The 19,180-nt window shown below is 31.5% G+C and overlaps 1 protein-coding gene across 1 annotated transcript in view; it reads left to right on the plus strand.

The window, feature by feature from the left end:
* LOC106467424 (splicing factor 3A subunit 3-like) overlaps positions 1 to 19,180 on the plus strand; it is a 129,460-nt gene that overhangs the window by 82,205 nt on the left and 28,075 nt on the right. Inside the window, exons 9-11 of the mRNA XM_013927773.2 lie at positions 540 to 605; positions 3,567 to 3,635; positions 12,557 to 12,624. Of these exons, the coding sequence (XP_013783227.1) occupies positions 540 to 605; positions 3,567 to 3,635; positions 12,557 to 12,624 (203 nt within the window). The remainder of the gene's footprint in view (positions 1 to 539; positions 606 to 3,566; positions 3,636 to 12,556; positions 12,625 to 19,180) is intronic.

Raw genomic sequence — 19,180 nt, forward strand, 5'->3', positions numbered from 1 at the left:
CTTAATTGAGTCAAATAAAAATTGAATGCATCATGTGTTAAATATGACAAAAATATTAGTAACTAAGTGTGACTCATGCACATGATTTATACCACATCAGATTGTTAGCTTATTCCAATAGAGTATTAATATGTATGTTGATACAGATTTTGAATCTATTTACATGTTATTTTAGTCGGTCTTCATGTTTGTTTTAAAGTGAATAAAATGGTGGAGCTGAAGTGACTATAAGGGGTGAAGGAGGTCACCATAAAATATTTTTTTCTGTTATTTTTCTTTGTCTTCCCATAATTTAATTTCAAATGTGATACACTGGCCTTATTTGATACTATATTTTGACAATTATACCCAATATTTCCTCCAGAAATTTCTATATTTTCATCAAATGTTCCTATATTTTCAAACCCCAATTCCTATTTTTCCTGTATTTTTCGTAGCATAGGAGGCTGGACGCACTGCAAAAATTATAGAAATTAGTTTTTATTTTTTGTTCAATAGTTTACTAAGATTTAGTATATAATGATACTGAAATATTCTAGGAAATGGAAAATGTGTTGACTGAGTTTGAAAAACAGTGGGAAGCAGGAACCTTTCCCGGTTGGCCTGTAAGTTGATTTAATGAATTTTTTGTAGTTATAAAGACTTTGCAGTAGTTGGAAAAAGGTTGCTTGTGAATTAAGGAGTACTGAGGACAACTAAATAAATACAGTTGAGAAAAAAGAAGTTTGAACTGGGTATTAAGTAACAATTTTACACAAGAAAACAGTAGCAAATAGAGAGCAAAAGCAAGAGAATTTAATTATCCAAAAGCTTCTTTTTTCACCTTGAATTATTTTTATTTATTTGTCTTACAGGAAAACATGAATACAGGATTTTATGGATAAGCCCTTTTTTCCGTACTATTTTACCATTTTCTTTGTAAATGTATATCTTAGCTTATCTTAATTTTCAGTGTTCTGGAAATTTATTTATTTGTTTGACTTTAAACAAATACCCTTGGATCCTAAGTTACCTTTATGCAAAACTTGTGAGAAGTATGGGTCATGGTAGCCCTCAACATCAAGTGTCTTGTAACATCGAGTGTTTTTAAACTTTGCTGTAGGTCTGTTTATCTGTAATAAAGTTGATATAAGTTGGTTAGATTTGTGTTAGTAGGTGAAAAATAATAATAAAAATTCTTCAAGGGTTATGCTTGCAAGCAATAAAACATTAAACTTAAGTATAAACAGTTGCATAGTGTTACAAACTTTAAGCTATTTAGGATAAATAATTGTAGTTTCATGTTACAATTTGCAGTCATTCTAAAAAAAAAAGGGATAATTTAGAATTGTTTTGTATTTTTTATAATGGTTATGAAGTTGGTCAAATAGACCAATTGTGTTTAGAGTTAGGGTAGAGAAAATAACAGATAAAATGTAATGTTTGATATTTGTTTAGGAGGTGATAAAGATTACACAAATAAAATTTGAAAATTATGTGCTGAAGAAAAATATTTTTAATCTTAACTCTCTCAACACAGGTTTGGTCAAATTGACCAACCACATGACCTCTTTTTACTCGTTCAAAGTTCTTATAGATTTGATACTATTAACTTTTAATATAGTGTGTATATCTTCACTAAATTTGGCAGTCTTTCAGTAAACATTATAAGTCTTTAACATACGAAAAAATCATTTTTCAATGAAATATTTTTAATAAACTTACAAAAGATTTGTTCTTGAATATATCAAGTATTTGTTTTCAGTAGTCCATATGCAAAGTGATTTTCATGTGAAGATTAAAAATCTCAAATTTCATTTGTGTAATCTCTAAAACCTCATAAATACATTTCAAATGCTTATTTTCAGTAAAACTTTATATTTTATCTGTAATTTTCTCTACATTAACTCTATACAAGGATGGTCAATTTGACTGGCTTCGTAACCACCCCAAAAAAATCTCAATTACCCTCTTTTTCTTTTTAGAATGACTTCAAATGTAGCGTGAAACTACATTTGTTTATCTTAAATAGCTTTAAAGTTGTAACAGTATAAATATATTTATAATTAAATTTTATTCTTTTATTGCCCTTTGAACCATGTCTAATTACTATTTGCACCATTATATGTTGTAAGTTACATGGAGAAAAATACAGCTCATGTTACCCTATGGAATTACATTACCCATGAACTACTCCGAGCTGCTCACGTGCATGCCTCGTGAAAATTTTTATTATATTATTATTGTTGTTTATTTTACCTAATCTAACCTTAACTAACCTAAGGAGATCCCAGTTTTTACATTTTAGTTACTTTTATAATAATAAATAAAGAATAAACATGAAAAACAAGAAATAAAGTATTTACCCAAATCTTTATTTTTTTCATGCTGTTGATTGTCGATGACACTTAACCCTACTTTTTTTATATTGATGGTGGTAATTCACTAAATAATTTTTATTTAATTAAATAATGCACCAAAGAACATAGGCTAATAACATGCATAAAGCATACAATTTTCTCTAACAATCACAATTTTTCTGGTTTTCTAACTGTGCATCAAGAGCCATAACAAGTTCATCCAAGTTAGTTGTTAACTGTCCCATGGGAATGAACCATGTATTATAAGTAAAATTGATGCTTATATGTTCAGAACACTGTTATACATCATTTGATAGATGAAAACCTTGGGTTTCTATTGGTTATAGGTAATATATAAGTAAACGTAAAAGAGAAGTATTAACAAATCCTGAAAGAGAGGATGTGACAGGTGGGTGTGGCAGGAGGAGTATAATTTTCTATTTGATAGCTCTGTAACCAAAGAAAATTGAAGGCTATAAAAATTATGGTTTGTCTGAGCAGTGATGATTTTATAGTGAGTCATTTAAATTCAATTTCTTACTTTTTGGATGGGTTATGGATAAAATAGAGAAGAGAAGATACCTAGAGAAAGTGTGTCACACTCGGGGAAATTCAAGATTTGTTTAAATATTGCCTTATAGAATTAAGAACTTAAAATTTATGTACTATTATAATATGGATTATTAACTACTTTATGCTATTCTAATTGGTATAACATAAATAGAAAGTAGTTTAATAAAATTTTGAATGTAAGACAGAAAAACCTTGTGTCATGCACAGTAAAGGATACCTATGGAGATAGGGTTAACATGAAAATCACTTTGCATTCGAGCAATTAACACTATTTATTCACAGACAGATATTTAGTAAAAATACTTAAATAATAATTAAAAAATCAGATTTTATGTGTACAAAAGACTTGAAATGTTTACTGAAAATTTGCCAAATTTTATGAAGATACACAAAACAGATTAAAATTATTATATGGAATCTCTAATGGTCACTTTGTGGTCAAGAACTCAGTCAAATCGACCAAGCCCATAGTGAGAGAGCTAATCCTTTCTATATCTACTCCCTCTTTGCTGTACTATTATGTAAATAAGAATGTTAAGTTTTATTCAAGATGTGGTGTTTTATGCAAAAAATAGCTGAGATGTTACTTAATTCTAACATTTCAGTTACATATACGTACAATAATGTCTTGAATTATTTTTCTTGTGGATTTAGAAAGAAACAGGAAGTGCATTGACGCATGTAGGTGCTCATCTTGACTTGTCAGCTTTCTCTTCATGGGAGGTAACTATATTTGACCATATTGTTTTGTTTTTCTTTTATCTTGACCCATCAGCTGTCACTTTGTGAGAGGTGAGTATATTTGTTTTATCTTTGCTTATTAGCATTTTCCTTCTTTGAGAAAATTGTATTTTATTTTCATATGTCATCCATCTTCTCAGGAAAAGTTTAATTTACTGTGTTTTATCTTCACTCATTTTGTGTCTCCTGTATTCTTTGTATTGTACTTATCTTTACATGTCATCATTCTTTTTGTAGGAGGAAAGTTTATTTCATTATCTTAACTTGTTAGTTTTCTCTCTGAATAAAAGATTAATTCTTTTACTGTTAGTGTAAAACAGCTTCTCTGTGAGTGCAATATTACACTTATTCATTCTAAATTTAACTGAATAATATAATTTTAAACTAAACATGATTTATACACATTTCTGAAATTCTTGAAAAGTTTGTGGAAATACCAAATTAATTTCCAGGGCTTGAAAATGTTTGAAAAGTTGTTCCTCTTGTATTAAGGTTTTGAAAAAGTCTGGAATTTCACTAGTATCTTGAGAGTATGAAAATAATTTCCCAGGAAAGGTTTGCTATTGGATGATACAAGTAGCAACTGGAGGCATTCTCCATAAACAAAATTAATAACCATTATGGAAAATCCTTAGCCACCAAGAAATATCTGAAGTAGCAAGTTGTGAAAACTTTCATGATATTTAAATAGATTCATGCAAATATACCCCATTATGTATATGAATCAGAAATAGAAATAATAATTCAGTGAAAAACCTATACTTGTATATACAAAAAATAGGTAGTCATTATGTAAGTGAAATGTTATTCAAGTACACTCACACATTCGTAAATATCAATAACCAAAGATATTTATTAAATTGCATTTGTGTTGTGTTATAATTTTAGATAATCCATTCTTTCTATAATAAACAGGTGTCGAAGTAATTATGCAAGCCTTGTCTGTCAATATATCAGGTCATTTGCTAAGTCATGTCAGCCTTGGTTCCAGCTTATTGAGTTTGATAGTTTCTAAAGCTGCTGTTGTTACTCATAATGGTAAAATCAACAAGAAACTAGTGATAATCTGCAGATTAAAAAAAAAAGTGATGTAAGGGTATTAAACTTATTGACCAGAGTCAAAATTTTGCAGGAGCAACAGGCAATTCTCCCCTAAATACAAAAAGTCCCCACCCTGAAACAAGTATTGAGAATGGAAAAAAAAAATCTCCCTCACCAGAAACCATAGTACATTACACATACTCTGTTCATGATGATAGGGAAACATGTAGGTTAAAAAAGGTCATTTAAAGACAGAATACTAAACCCTATAACTCAAGTACTTTTGAAAGATGGATCCCGAAGTGTTTTGATTGGCTTTCAAAGGGTTGTTGTAGATGTGATTCATTTTCATTGTGCAATACAACAAGAAATGAGAATGTTAAAATATTAAGAATTAGAAAGGTTTTGTTCAAAATAAAATCTCTGAGAAAACTGTATTAAGTATTAATAAAGTAAACTAAAGATGTGATAAGAAGATCAATTAGTGGTAAAATGTAAAGCTTACAGAACTAAAAAGATGCAAAAGAAATGCGGAGAATGATCATAAATATATAATAAATAAACGGAGGACTCTTCACCATACTGGCAAAGGAAATGCTATGCTCGAAACTAGCTGCCACAGATGCAATCAAGAATTCCTACTTGAATAAGGTTTGTTTCTCTCTCTTTTTTTTTTTATCAACATAATGGCAAAAAAACTTTGCTATTGCATATTATTGATAACTTTATCTTAAAGTTTGTATTTCTGTAAGTTATGTATAAAGCACTATATTGCTGGAACATTTAAATAAATGTTATCATCAGCTCAACAGAAATTTAACCAAATTTTGTATAAACTATTGTAACAATACCTAAGTTAGACTTTCTTTTGAGACATTCTGTTCTCTGTTCAATATATTCTAATAATTACATAATTCTAACATAATTGAATAATGCAGTGGAATTATTCTTAAACTTGAATAAGCCGTAAAAAATTATCAACTAGTAAAATTATGATGCATTTTAGAGTACCTTTTTTTCCTTTTACTTTCTACAGATTGACAACTTCCTGATAGTATATACTATTTTCTATAGGAAGTCACCAAAGTACCTGCAAGAGTTAAACAAAATTGCAGATATCTTCAGGTGGGTACCTTAAAACCAACCTGGTGAGAAGGAACTCAGTGGGTCGAAAACAAAACACTGACATTAATGACTTTGAGTACAATTTACCAGTAGTGGTGGCACATGTGAACTATGTGGGAAACGACAGGACATGAAGCAAGATACTACAAGAGTGAAGGGAACTAGCTGCAAGTTTGTTTTACATTTGGCTTTTAAATAAACATTCTGACTTTTCCATTTGTTGTTATGCTTCCAGAAAGACAGCATCAATGTTTCTGGTGTGATTGTTGCCTTTGAGAAGACCAAGAAATACCTACATCAGCTTGTCATTAGCTGGAAGAGAGATTTGACACCTCTACAATTGAATTACTGAAGGTAACTGGAATGATTGTCCCAAATACTGGCCAGATGATGAAATTCAGAGTCTTTTTCAGTCAGTGCTGTTCCTAATAGTTGTAATGTTGGAGAAGCCAAGGCAAAATGGGCTCATCTGAAAATCACAAGAAATACTATTTTAATGTTCTGTGGGCAAAACTATAGCATAAAACTTCAGTGAGAAGAAGGCTGACCTCAAGAATATTCTCCAGCTTGTGGAAAATATACACTTGCAACAGCCAAAGATGAGCATGTCATCTCTGTAGTGAGTTGGATGAAAACTGGCTAGTAGATCAGTAAGGACACAAAGACACTACATAACCTGATGCAGATATCTCTCAAGGGACTCTCAGAGACAACTTCTGTCACCAGATGATGGAAAGCTAATAAGTAAGCAAAACATTCACACAAGAAGTGCAGCAAGATCACCACTTGAAAGGTTAGGTGAAGAAAACAGAGATGCAGTAGAAGAGTTGGAAGCAGAAACAGAAGAGGGTATAGAAGTTATCAAACAAAGAAAAGAGAAACAGTATAATCTGTATTAATCTCACCAGATTCACTCTTTAATCTTGGGGATTATAGTTTTACATAAAAAAGTATTGTTTATGGATTTAAAATAACTACCCAGTACTACCAAACTGTCTTTTAATGGGATTTTTCATGTTTGAAATTTTTTTCTGTGGAATTTATGTTCAGCTTGTATCATTGTGGCAGTAAATTGTGATTAATTCATTTTTGATATTGTTGGCTGTAAAATACTGCAAGAGAAGTGTCTCAAGTTTTCAAGCAAATCACAACTCCATATTTGTAAGTTTACTTGTAGAGCAAATAATATTTTCATGAATTGAGGTACTTAGGGATTAAAATGTCTTGTACTCTTTGTACATAAAAAAAAACATACTTTTTAAATTTTTCTTGATTTTACTGTCAGAAAGCATCAGCTCTCACATAACTCTTCATGTGGTTTAAAAATAAGTTAATAAAAGTTATACATTTTAACATGATTGGAGTGTAAATGAATGTAAAAATCTGTTTTACAGTGCATAAAATAAAAAAAAAAACATTGAAGAAGTAGTCATCATTAACTTAAAAATAGCCACTGTGGCAAATATGACAAAGGCAACTTGTTTTCAAAAAAGCTTCCAAAATATTTTTTACTCTGGCATTCACTAGTCTAAATGTTGAAGTGACTTTCGATGGCTTATTCTTGATAAGAATGATAGATTGTGACATCAAACTTGTGTTAGTATTACTAGTCGTGGAAAATCAGATCAAGTATTTGTCACTGGTTGTTTTTACTATCAGAGAAGCCTTGTATAACATCAGATATATAAAGAACATGAGACTGCCCAGTAGTGTAGAAGGTTCACCCCCACCCCAATATTAGCTTCTGTAGCTAACAATGTACCATAAAGTTAGAGAAGGTTGTTACAGTTATATTTCAAACAAGAACTGACAGAAACTTTACATATTTAGCACAACAATGCTGAATATATTACAAAAAGCAGTAATATATGAACAATACATGTAAAAGTGCAACAGACTAGGAAATATAGTTCTTAACAGCTGTTGTTTATAACCAGTATTGACCCCAAATTTTCATATGAGAGCAGCTGTATTGCCAAAACCATGTGAATAATGTACACTTTTTGTTGTTTTTAATTTAATTTTGTTGGTTTTTTTAAGTAAAAGCTGTGATTTTCATACATAGCTTTGTTGATGGCATATAATCTGTACCTCAGTACTTATTATTCCAAAACATACTTGCCTTCACTGACATTATAGCTATTTCTCGATCTCCAGGGATCCCACTCTTTGCCCATCTAAGCATTGAAAATGCTTGCACCAGTCTTTTATACCCCACTTGAATGCCCTTGGCAAATTCGAATTTGCAAATTTCTCCAGCAACTTCAATGCACCCTGTATATAAGCACCTCATTCAGATAATGTAATCACTTTTTCTCGACAAAGCATTCAGCAAATGTTTCTATAAATAGGAGTATTATTCACAATTTATGTTGTGACTTTGAACATGGTTGGTATTTCTATGGTTATCTTTTCATTTATATTTATAAATTATATTGACAAAAAAAAACGAACCATTGGGTATAAATTCCCCAGTTAAGGTTTCTATTACGGAGGCCTACCAGATCTTTTCTCTTCCACCTCTGCTATCTAATGTTTGTCAATAGCCAAGGGAGGGTTCACTCTCAATCGAAGCTGTTTGTGATATTATCTGTTGCGATATGGAGACATATATGCAAACCGAGGGTTCTGAGGCAGCATTTTGCAAATGACCTGGGACCAGTTAGGGAAAATGTAGACTCGTTTTTTCCAGCTCATTCTTCTACTAGGTTGACATCAATAGAGCATCATTTTGATCAGCCCCTTTTTCTTCATTTGATTACTCAGGTTTGTGAGGTTTTGGGGGTGTCTCCTATTGCATTTGACTCTACTCCTTCTTTGTTGGCAGATAGGATGGAAAGTGTTTACTTGGTTTTTCATCCTCCTGATATTGTTGATCATGCTGGGAGAGTTGCTGCTCAGTTGCGAGATAGGATAGCTATGCCTTATCCACCAAGTTTATTGGAAAACATACTTTGGCCTATCACCACCAGGAGGAGGTATATTTAGATTCTCAATGGATGGATCTCCTTTTGGGCCTGTGGAGGTTTAGATTGGAACCTGTGATCACTTTAAATAGTTCCCAGTTTTCTGGATTCTTCTTACTCTCTCAAATGTCCTGGGTATTTATCTGCGATCTAACTTTTGTCTCAAGCCTATCAACGTTCCCTCCAGCAATTTGAGGACGAGTTGGGGATTTTGCTGACATCTTCCTCAGACAGGTTGTCTTCTTCACTTCCTTCCTTAGTTTCCTGTTAGAATTTATTGGGTAGTGACACTTTGTTATAAAGTATTCATTTACCATTTTTTGACCTCAGGGATCTACTAGAAGCTCCTTTTACTCCATCCCATGTTGTTTGCCAGAGTTTCTGAGACATTAGAATCACAAATGTTGACAGCCCATTTACATTCTTCCTTATCGTCATTGGCTTCACGCCCTCATGGCACTAATTGGGAGTGTCAGCCCGTAGCATTTCCTAACCCCCTTCCTTTGGTTCCCATAATAGAGTCTATCTGTATTCTTGAGGTTATTCAGCTCGGGCAGACTGACAAAAATGACATCGTTGACTATCCCGTGAGCAGGGGAGCATGGTTACCTCAATTTCTGGACATCTGGAGTTCTTTCACCAGGGATCCATTGGTACTTCATGTTCTGGCTTCAGGTGTGATCATTTAGTTTACATCACCTTCACCATTATCTGCACAAGCTGTTACATTTTCACCTCTAACAGATCAATGGCTAGTGGATCTTCGCTCCCAGGCCATAAGAGAGTTGTTAGTCACAAGGGCAGTAGAGAGGGTTGATTCAGTTCTTCCAGAATTTTCCCATTTATTTCTTGTACCCAAGAAGTCAGGAGGTTGTCGTCCAATCATCAATCTGTCTCAACTCAACTAATTTTTAGATCTTCCTCACTCTACAATGGAATATTTTCTCAACCTAAGATGGCTCTTTGCGTTAGGGCTCTGGATGACCAAGTTTGATGCTGCTGACACTTATCTGCATCCTCCTGGAGGTTTCTCAGATTTTGTGTACAAGGTTCAGGTGCTTCAGTTCAGGGCTATACCTTTTGGTTTTGCATCAGCACCTTATGTTTTTTGCAGAGTTGTTCAAGTCTTTTCTGCATTCCTTGGGTCTGTGCACACATCATTATATAGATAACTAGCTCCTTCTGGCACCATCCCACCAATTCGCAGAACAGCACTCTCAGATTCTCCTTTCAGAAGTCACAAAAGTGGGCTTCATTATCAGACTGAAGAAATCTATTTTGTCACCAGTGCAATATCATGTCCATCTGGGTGTGTTTTTCAATATTCACATAAATTGCACTCAACCAACTCTCAACTCTACTAGTGGAGCTCCGGGGTCCTTACCACCCCCAATTTCCAGTCACTAGGATGGCAGACAGAGGCTTTTCCTCCAGAGTGTTTGGGTATGTTCCTCCACTCTTGAAGAAGAGGGCAAAGTTGGGGGGCCCTCTTTCGTGGGTCCCTGGATGTCTCTACCAGATATCAGTAGGAGTAGCACCAGCCTCCATGGGAGCCTACTCGTAATTACGGTTCAGATTTGACACAAAGTATCAGGTTGGGGGTGCATGGCCCTTCTCTTTAATCAATGTCAGTTTTGTATATTTTTCATGGAAGGAGGTCCACTATCTCCTCATAATTCCAAATGTGAAGTGGTCCCATCCTAGGTCTTTGGTTGAGCACAGAATACTATTTGCCCTCTTGGTTGAGGAGTGAGGATAAATGTTCATAATTCCATACCAGATGAGTTCTGTTCTTTTGTTTGAATATGGCATACACAATCCCAACATTCTGAGTCTGGGGTGGAGGAGAAAGTTTGTCCACTTTGGTGTTGCTTAATTTCTCATTGTGACCCTGGTGGTGAGAAACACATCACTTAATGGCTACAGGTTGGGATCTAATCAAAAGTATATAGATAATATTGCAGTTGAATAGCCCTAGCCACCAACGTGGGATATGAGTACCATGACCCCTTAATTCCAGACCTGAGTTGTGGAACCTTGGCTATCTGGTCGGGGGCTGATCTATACTGATGATTACTCATATTCTATTCCACCTTTGCTATAGGAACTGAGTTCCAGGTGAAGTGTACACCTGTTCTGGATGTAGTGCGGTTTCTCCACTCTTGTGCCATCTTTATCTTGGTACACTTCTGTTTTATATAGATGCTTTCTGTATGGTTCATGCCTGCACTGGCCCATCCACCTTCTAAATGTGAGATTCTAGCTATAGTGTCAGTGGAGGCAAGTATGTTTTGAAAGTTAACATTTTCCTAAACTGAAAATGTATTTCCAATAATACTTAGCTCCACTGACACTCTCCCCACTAAAACCCGGTTTAGAAAAAGTGATTAAATTATCTGAATGAGGTGCTTATTTACAGTACCTAGATAGAAGGAGCATTGAAGTTGGTGTAGAATTTGATAAATTAGAATTTTCCAAGGGCATTCGAGTGGGGTATCAAAGACTGGAGCAAGCATTTTCAATACTTAGATGGGCAAAGAGTGGAAACCCTCGAGACTGAGAAATAGCTATAGTGAAAGTGGAGGTAAGTATTATTGGAAATACTGTAATTGGCCCAATAGTGTTGCTGTTATTTTATTTAATCAAACCCTTCACAACCCAACTGTGGAGGAATAGCCTTACAGTTTTGTTGCTAGTAATTATCACTTTATCTAAAAGTGTATAGACAGAACTTTGAGCAGGAATGTAACTGTGAGATGCTGCTCTTTGGACTAAAACTAATTACAATCACAAGAGGTAATGTATATATCACTTGTTTCAGTAGACATGTATTTCAGAAACTGTTGATTTTCATGTGATAGATATATAGTTTCTGCTTGTACAGGGACATCTGTTTCTGGTCACCATGCAGTACTTTATAATATTAATCTAAAACTTAAAAAGATAATAGTAAGTTGCAAGTGTAGAGGAATGAGGATGACAAAAGACTTACAAAACATCATCCTCTACACTTGTGTATTTTACAACCGGCAGTTGTCATCCATTCCAGCTTACTTTTCAATTAATGTGCATTTTTATTTTCTTATACTCTACACACTCAAATACCTCAAGAATACCTACTTTTGTGTGTGTGTGTGTGTATGTGTTGTTTTTTTAGCAGTTGTGTAACTTATCTGAAACAGTCAACTTTCTATGGATAAGAAGAGGGTAGGTATGATATGTTTTGTATTGACTGTTTTAGCTTTCTTTTTATGAGAGGTAACTGTATTATGTTTTAACTTGATGTGTCAGATTTCTTCTTATTTATTTTGTTTTTGGGAATGAGAAACTTTGATTATTTATAAAAGAAAAACGTGTTTAAACTTTATGGGATCTTTCAGTACTTTCTATCTCATCATCTAGTAACGTAAATTAATTTAGGTATGTGAATAATAAGATGACTGCATACCAACTGTTTAATAATTATTTATGTATAAATAATTACTTAAAGTTTGTTTTAACCTTTATTGAATTTTGTAAAATTAAAAAAAAACCAATAAAACGTTTTATAATTGTATGATTGTAACATTCAATTTTCTTTTATTTGGGTTGTGAAAAATTATAAGTTGACATATTTGTGTGCAACCATTAGAGGTACTGAAGTGTATATTTTAAATAAAGAAACTTGTAAGTTTATTGTTGCTTTTGTTGTGTGTGTAGTATTTTTCATTCAATGACATTTAATTTTAATTAGTCTATGGAATAGAAAGTTAAATAATTTTGATTTTTCAGGAGTTGGCTTCACTTGGATTGGATCGTCTTAAATCTGCTTTAATGGCTCTTGGGCTAAAGTGTGGAGGGTATGTACTAAAACATTTCAGTTCAGGTGAAGAGAATCATAAGTTTAGATGCATGTGCAAACTTAAGCATAGCAGATAGTAAAATTCAATGAGCAAGTATAGTAGCTAAGGAACATACATTCATATGTTTTAGATGAAGTTAATGAATTGTTTTTATTTTTATAAATATGTTTACTTTGAAGGGTTGAATGTAATTAGTAGGTGTTTAAATAATTACCCTGAAATGATTGGACTTTATATAGTATACATATTTGATAAGGTGTACAAATATTTGGATTGAAGTTACAGTATAATTGTGATCATTCTTATGTATCTATGTTTAGATATATTTACATCAAATTTATTGAAATGCAGATAGTGAGCATTTTTATTTGTCCACATAAATGTGGTTAGACTGAAATGGTTGGGATATAGATTATAGATATTTTTACTTGTCCAAAGATATGCCTTTATAAATTGAACTGCTTGAATTATATCAGTAGTTTTTTTTTTTTTAATTATCCAGGCATAAACATGGTTACTTTAAAGTAGCGAAAATACAAATAGGTGTTTCTTATTTCTCCGATATGCACAGGATTACTCCAAAATATTTGAGATGACATCTTTGATGTTTGTATTTTCTAGTTGTACACTGAATTAGATGTAAATATTAGGTGGTTTTATTTTATTCATTTATAAGGATTTTAACATTGAAATATTTGTGAAGCAATAAATATAAAAAAAAAAGAAATATAATAAGCACAGCCACTTTTCTGTTCTTGTATATTAAACTTGATTTTGCCCTGGGTGTTTGACTTAACATGTGTATGGTGCACATCTGTACTGTGCTGATGTTATACAGGAGAACCATGCAGAATTTGTAAAAAAAAACATTACATATAATGTACTAGCTACTTGTACTGATTTTGGTCCATATGTTTTAATGTCATTTCAAGTAACCCTTTCAGTACTGCGCAATCTTCAGACTCCTTTCAAAATTTCATTGAATAACTTTACTATCAATGTATTTTAATAAAACTAGCATTATAATGTACGTTATAATTCAAAGTTTAATATTATCTAAGTTTTAAATCCTATATTTAAAAAAAAATTAACTTCAGTTTTGTTGTCATATAGCACAGGAGTGTTCAAGGATCTAAACATTTTGTCTCTGCTACTTGAATAATAGCACATGTAACAGTGTACGGGTATGCTTAGACTAGATTCTTCTCCTAACAGCCCTATTATATATCTTCTCACCCCCTGACAGTAGCCACACTCACCTTCTATACGAAGACTTGAGATTACGAGCTATATTTAAATATTTGAAGTTTTTGTTTATAACTAACAGAAAGAGCTAATTTTAAAGTACTATTTCTCAATAATTATTTTAAAACTGGAACAGAGGTCCTTATTAAGAACTGTGTCAAACTGTTCTAGCCTTGCTAGCACTTATTGTTTTTCCTCACCTTGATACATATTAGTTTGATAAACAGTTAAAGTGTATTTACAGTTTACTTTTATATTTTAGTTAATTATGTATTATTTATGTTTTAAAATGTATATTTGGAAGGTTTCATAACTTTTTAAAATATTACCCAAACTTTGCTTCAGTTCACAAAAGTTGTCTATGCGAGTGTAAAAACATTTTGCCAAAGTTATCTCTTTTAAAGATATTGTAATATGTCCCAAGGGCACCCATTGACAAGTGTCGAGATGAATAAGCCGTAAAGGACAGGAAAGGAAAATCAAACATTAAAAATTAATTAAGAGTAAAAAGATAAAGACCTGAACTTATGAATATAAACAAAAGAAGATATTTTAAGACTATTTGACTAAGTGGTAAAAGGTATGTACATATTTCTGTTTGTTATTTCAAACATTTTATTGCATTGTATAATTAGTGATATGGTAGAGAAAATGGAAAATATAAATAACTATTTACCTTAAACAAACTTCTGATATTCATTTAGGAAGTTCTAGAGGTCATGCAAATGAAATTTTGAAAACTGTAAGATAAAAAAAACAAATTTTTTACTTAACATGAAAATCATCTTGCACTTGAACTATTTATAGTCTGCAAATAACTACAATAAATAACAAATTTTATGCAGAAATAGTAGAAAAAAACGAAATTACATGTTTTACTTTGCTGAAACTACATGCCTTCAGGAAAACTGCTCTCAAGTTTCAAAGGATTTCATCCTCCGGTTTTATTTTTGGAACAAAATTTGATGAGAGTTACATAACCTTCTTACAACATATGTAGATCATCCTAGAATGGTTTATGTATCTCCTGTTTATTACATCTAATACATTTACATATATAACTTTAACATATATTTTGTTCCACAAATGGTCTATATTCATGTATTTCAATTTATAAAAGCCTTATGTTCACTTAATTTACTATACTGATGTTACTCCAATTAATCCATTCACAATGGGTGTACCCCTGACTCCTTTCTGTGGAAGTTACTGAGTTATATTAAAAATTTAATTGTCAATGAAACTAACATTATAATGTATGTTATAATTCAAAGTTTTATGTTATCTAAGATTTAAATCCTTTATTTCAAAAGAAACCTTTAACAAAATGCTTAAACTTCAGTTTTATTCTCATGTGATGCATGAGTGTTCATAAATATGAACTTGAATAAATAAATCTCTAACTTGAATCAGACAACTACACAGTGTCTTTACATGTATGTCTTAGAGAAAAACTACAGTTATTGTACTATTTACACATATGTTCCAAAGTACTTTGGCTGAGTTCAGTGGACACAAGAAATACATTTTGCTAATCCCAAATAGGTGCCACACCCACCTTCTATACTTAGACTTGAGATTTACAAGCCACATGTATTTATTTGATGCACTTGTTTATTACCAATAGAAAAAGCTAATTTTATACTATAATCTCCCAATGGTTGTTTTAAAATTGAACACATTATTAGGTACATGTAACTGCTAGTAGTAAATGTTGGCTGTTTTGTCCATGATAGCACTTACTATTGTTTCTTATTTACATTTATGTTAGTTAGAGAGATAGTTAAATTGTATTTAAGTTTTACTTCTATATTTTAATTAATTATTTATGTTTTAAAATGCGTATTTGAAAAGTTAACATTTTTAAAATATAACTCAAACTTTGCCTCACTTCTCGAGGCTTACTAGTAGTACGTGAGTACAAGAACATTTTGCCAGAGGCTTACTTATCTCTGCCAATTATACAGGTACCATTGACTTGTATCAATATGAATAATAAACAGTAAAGAACATGAAACAAAAATAAAACATTAACCATATGTGAAAAGGTAAAGACCTGAAATAACAAATATAGCCAAAAGATCTTTTAAGGTTATTCTATTGTTACGTATTGTGAATCTGAAATAGTCCAAAGCCGATATTTTAGTTAATTTACAATATAAAACAGTAAAATTTACAACAACAATTATTGCGACTAATTACCACAAACAAAGTTTTATAAACAACAATTTCACTAACTTACAAACAACATAGAATCTTGTTTCTAGTTCAGAGTCTCCTTGATATCCAGCGAGTTAACTTGAAGTCATTGTATGTACAATTATCGGGAAGCGAGCTAGCTTTGTCAGACACTGAATTGTTGGACCATCGAAGTAGGATAATATTTTCATAAAACCACTAATGTACAATGAGAATTCAGTAATACTCTCGGAAAGATACTAGCGTCCGATGAGAATTCACTGACATTAGAAATTTATAACTGTTCCTGTTCAAATGTCATAAATTTTCCGGTTGATAAGGGTTAGCAAAATCACGATTTATAGTGTACACAGTTATAGCAGGTTCCTAGCCAACTTTTTAAGCTCTCTTCCCTTTGACTCGTCGCCTTGACTGCTTTTATAGGTATGGGAAAGGTTTTTCTCAAATTCCGACAACAGTTCTGAGCTATATTTAACTGGTTAATGAAATGGATATATTGTTGATTCTTACATTCATGAATATTCTATAACCTTGGAGAATTGGCAGGAGTTTTGCCATACGTAACTAACACTGTAAGCTAGGCACATTTTTACATATAAACTCAATCCCAACAAACATTAAAATAAATATATAACAAATTCGTTCCACACAATACACATCCAACACTATAAGTTACACATATTTTTAAATACAAACTTATTCTAAACAACGTTCATATTAAAAATGACAGCAAATTTGTTACACTATGAAAAATTTAAAGGCAAACACATTTTTCTGTTTCTTAATTTTAAACATTTCATTGCTCTATATGTTGTTGATAATATCTACAGTTAGTAGTATGGTAGAGAAAATAAAATATAAACATTTACCTTAAAAAACTTTTTATATTCATTTAGGAGGTTCTTGAGATTATGCAAATGGAATTCAAAAGCTGTAAGATGAAAGAAATATCTTATGCTTAAAATGAAAATCACTGCATTCAAACAATTCAGAGTCTGAGTGCAAATAATTACAATAGATATATAACATATTTTTAGTAGAAAGACTTCATTAAGATAATCTTATCCTTTGTATAAAAACATACTCGTAATCTAAAACAAAATCTTACCAGTTTTTAGGAAGGTACATTAAGAAATATCAGAGTTACCGTATGTATTATTGCAAACAAATCCTTCCATCAATGGGCTCGTGTATTTTACATGAATCGGTTATACAAGGGTTAATATTTCTCATTTTCATTGCACATACTACATTGGTGGTGTTTCAGATAAAGTAATTTATGTGTAATGCATGATATTTGTTGATATTACTTCACATGACATGTATTCTGTTCAGAATGTACATTGGTATCTTATATTCCAGTTCAAATTATTTTTTGTTCACTGTCTTACTTGGATTTCTATACCTATCATTAATATTTAAGATAACCTCTGAACTATAAAAATATCACCAGAGGCAGGAAGTCAACCTGAACAAAAATGTTATTTATTAGAAGCATGTTTTTACCACGCATTTTGTGTTTCCTAATAAGTCACTTAATGAATATGAGACAAAGATATTCATAAAGTGAATAAACTAATAAAACAAGTGTTGTAGGATATGTTTTAACATGAATTTGGTAGTATGTGACTGGTTTCAAGATTGAAGAGAAATTCAATAAACACTGTATTCAAACACATACTCACAAAATTATTATACAAACTGATTATGAAAATTAACTTTAGATAAATAAAATCTGTCATATTTTCAATAAGCACTAAGTTAAGTTTGTTTCTTCAGAGATACATTTTGTCAATAACAGTTACTGTTTTATGCCCATATACACACACAATGTAATATTTTCACAGAGATAAGTGATAGCATATAAACAAATATAAGTAAAAATTAGTAAATAATTAGTAAAGAAATGTTACAAGTTCAGTAAATGAAGTGTCATTCTGTGGTTTATTTATGCTTTAGTTATGTAAGCAGTTTTATAACTTTAGGCATGGAGATTTATATATTATACATATTTTTTAAGTGAATGATTTACTTTTTTCTGGTTCAGGTTATTTTAATATATGTAATCTGATTAACTACCTCTTGATTACTCAAATCCAGTTCTCAGCTTTCTTCCAGAAGTTCTCGTAGGAAGGATATCAAGTTAAAATGAGATAATTCATACACATACTGATATACTTTGGTGTTTGTAAATTTTTGAGATTTTAAAGTAAAATGTACATCAACAATTTATGTTTAGTAAGAGTAAAAAACAGAATTTGACGTTTTTTGGCTCAATGAAAGGTAAAATCTTTATTATTAGTTATAGTCAACTAGTTTCTGTAACACAGTTAACATCATCAGACCTGTGTTTTAGGTTCATCTGGCCTAGTCTATAAATTACTTAACATATCTTTACAAAAATTAGTAAGATTTTGTTAAAAATACAAGTGTTTTTTATACAAAGATTGAGGTTATTTTAATAAAGTATTCAACTAAAGATTTGTTATATTTTTGTTGTAGTTATTTACACACATACTCTGAATATTTTGAGTATTATCATCAACATATAGTGCAATGAAATGTTAAATTAATAAACAGAAAAACTTACCTACCTTTTAAAATTTTTCGTAGAATAGTCTTAAAAGAATATTCTTTTGGTTATATTCTTAATTGCAAGTCTTTACATTTTCACATATAGTTTATTTTTCTTTCCTTTCCTTTAGCATTATTATTATGTATTGCGACACCTGTCATTGGGAATCATCAGGCAATATTACAGTACTGTCAGGAAAGATACTTTAGCCTTCAGCAGAATGTTATTGAGCTTGCTTACAACACTAAGCCTCATGAACCAAAGCAAAGTTTGGGTTATATTTTTAAAAAATATAAAATCTTACTAATATGCATTTTCAAACATAAATAACACTTAGTTAACTAAAATATAAACTAAAATGTAAATACAATATCTAGGTGAGAAATAATGCTAAGAGTGGTTTGACATACTTTTTAGTTATTCGAATGTATATATATATATATAAAACCTTAAAAAATTTTGTTTCATATCTTCCACTTGCAAATTTTTTAAAGGCTTAGCAACCTACATCAAGCAGCAACCGAGTACAAAGGT

This window comes from Limulus polyphemus, unplaced genomic scaffold (genome assembly GCF_000517525.1).
Source record: "Limulus polyphemus unplaced genomic scaffold, Limulus_polyphemus-2.1.2 Scaffold2610, whole genome shotgun sequence".
Taxonomy (NCBI): Eukaryota; Metazoa; Arthropoda; class Merostomata; order Xiphosura; family Limulidae; genus Limulus; species Limulus polyphemus.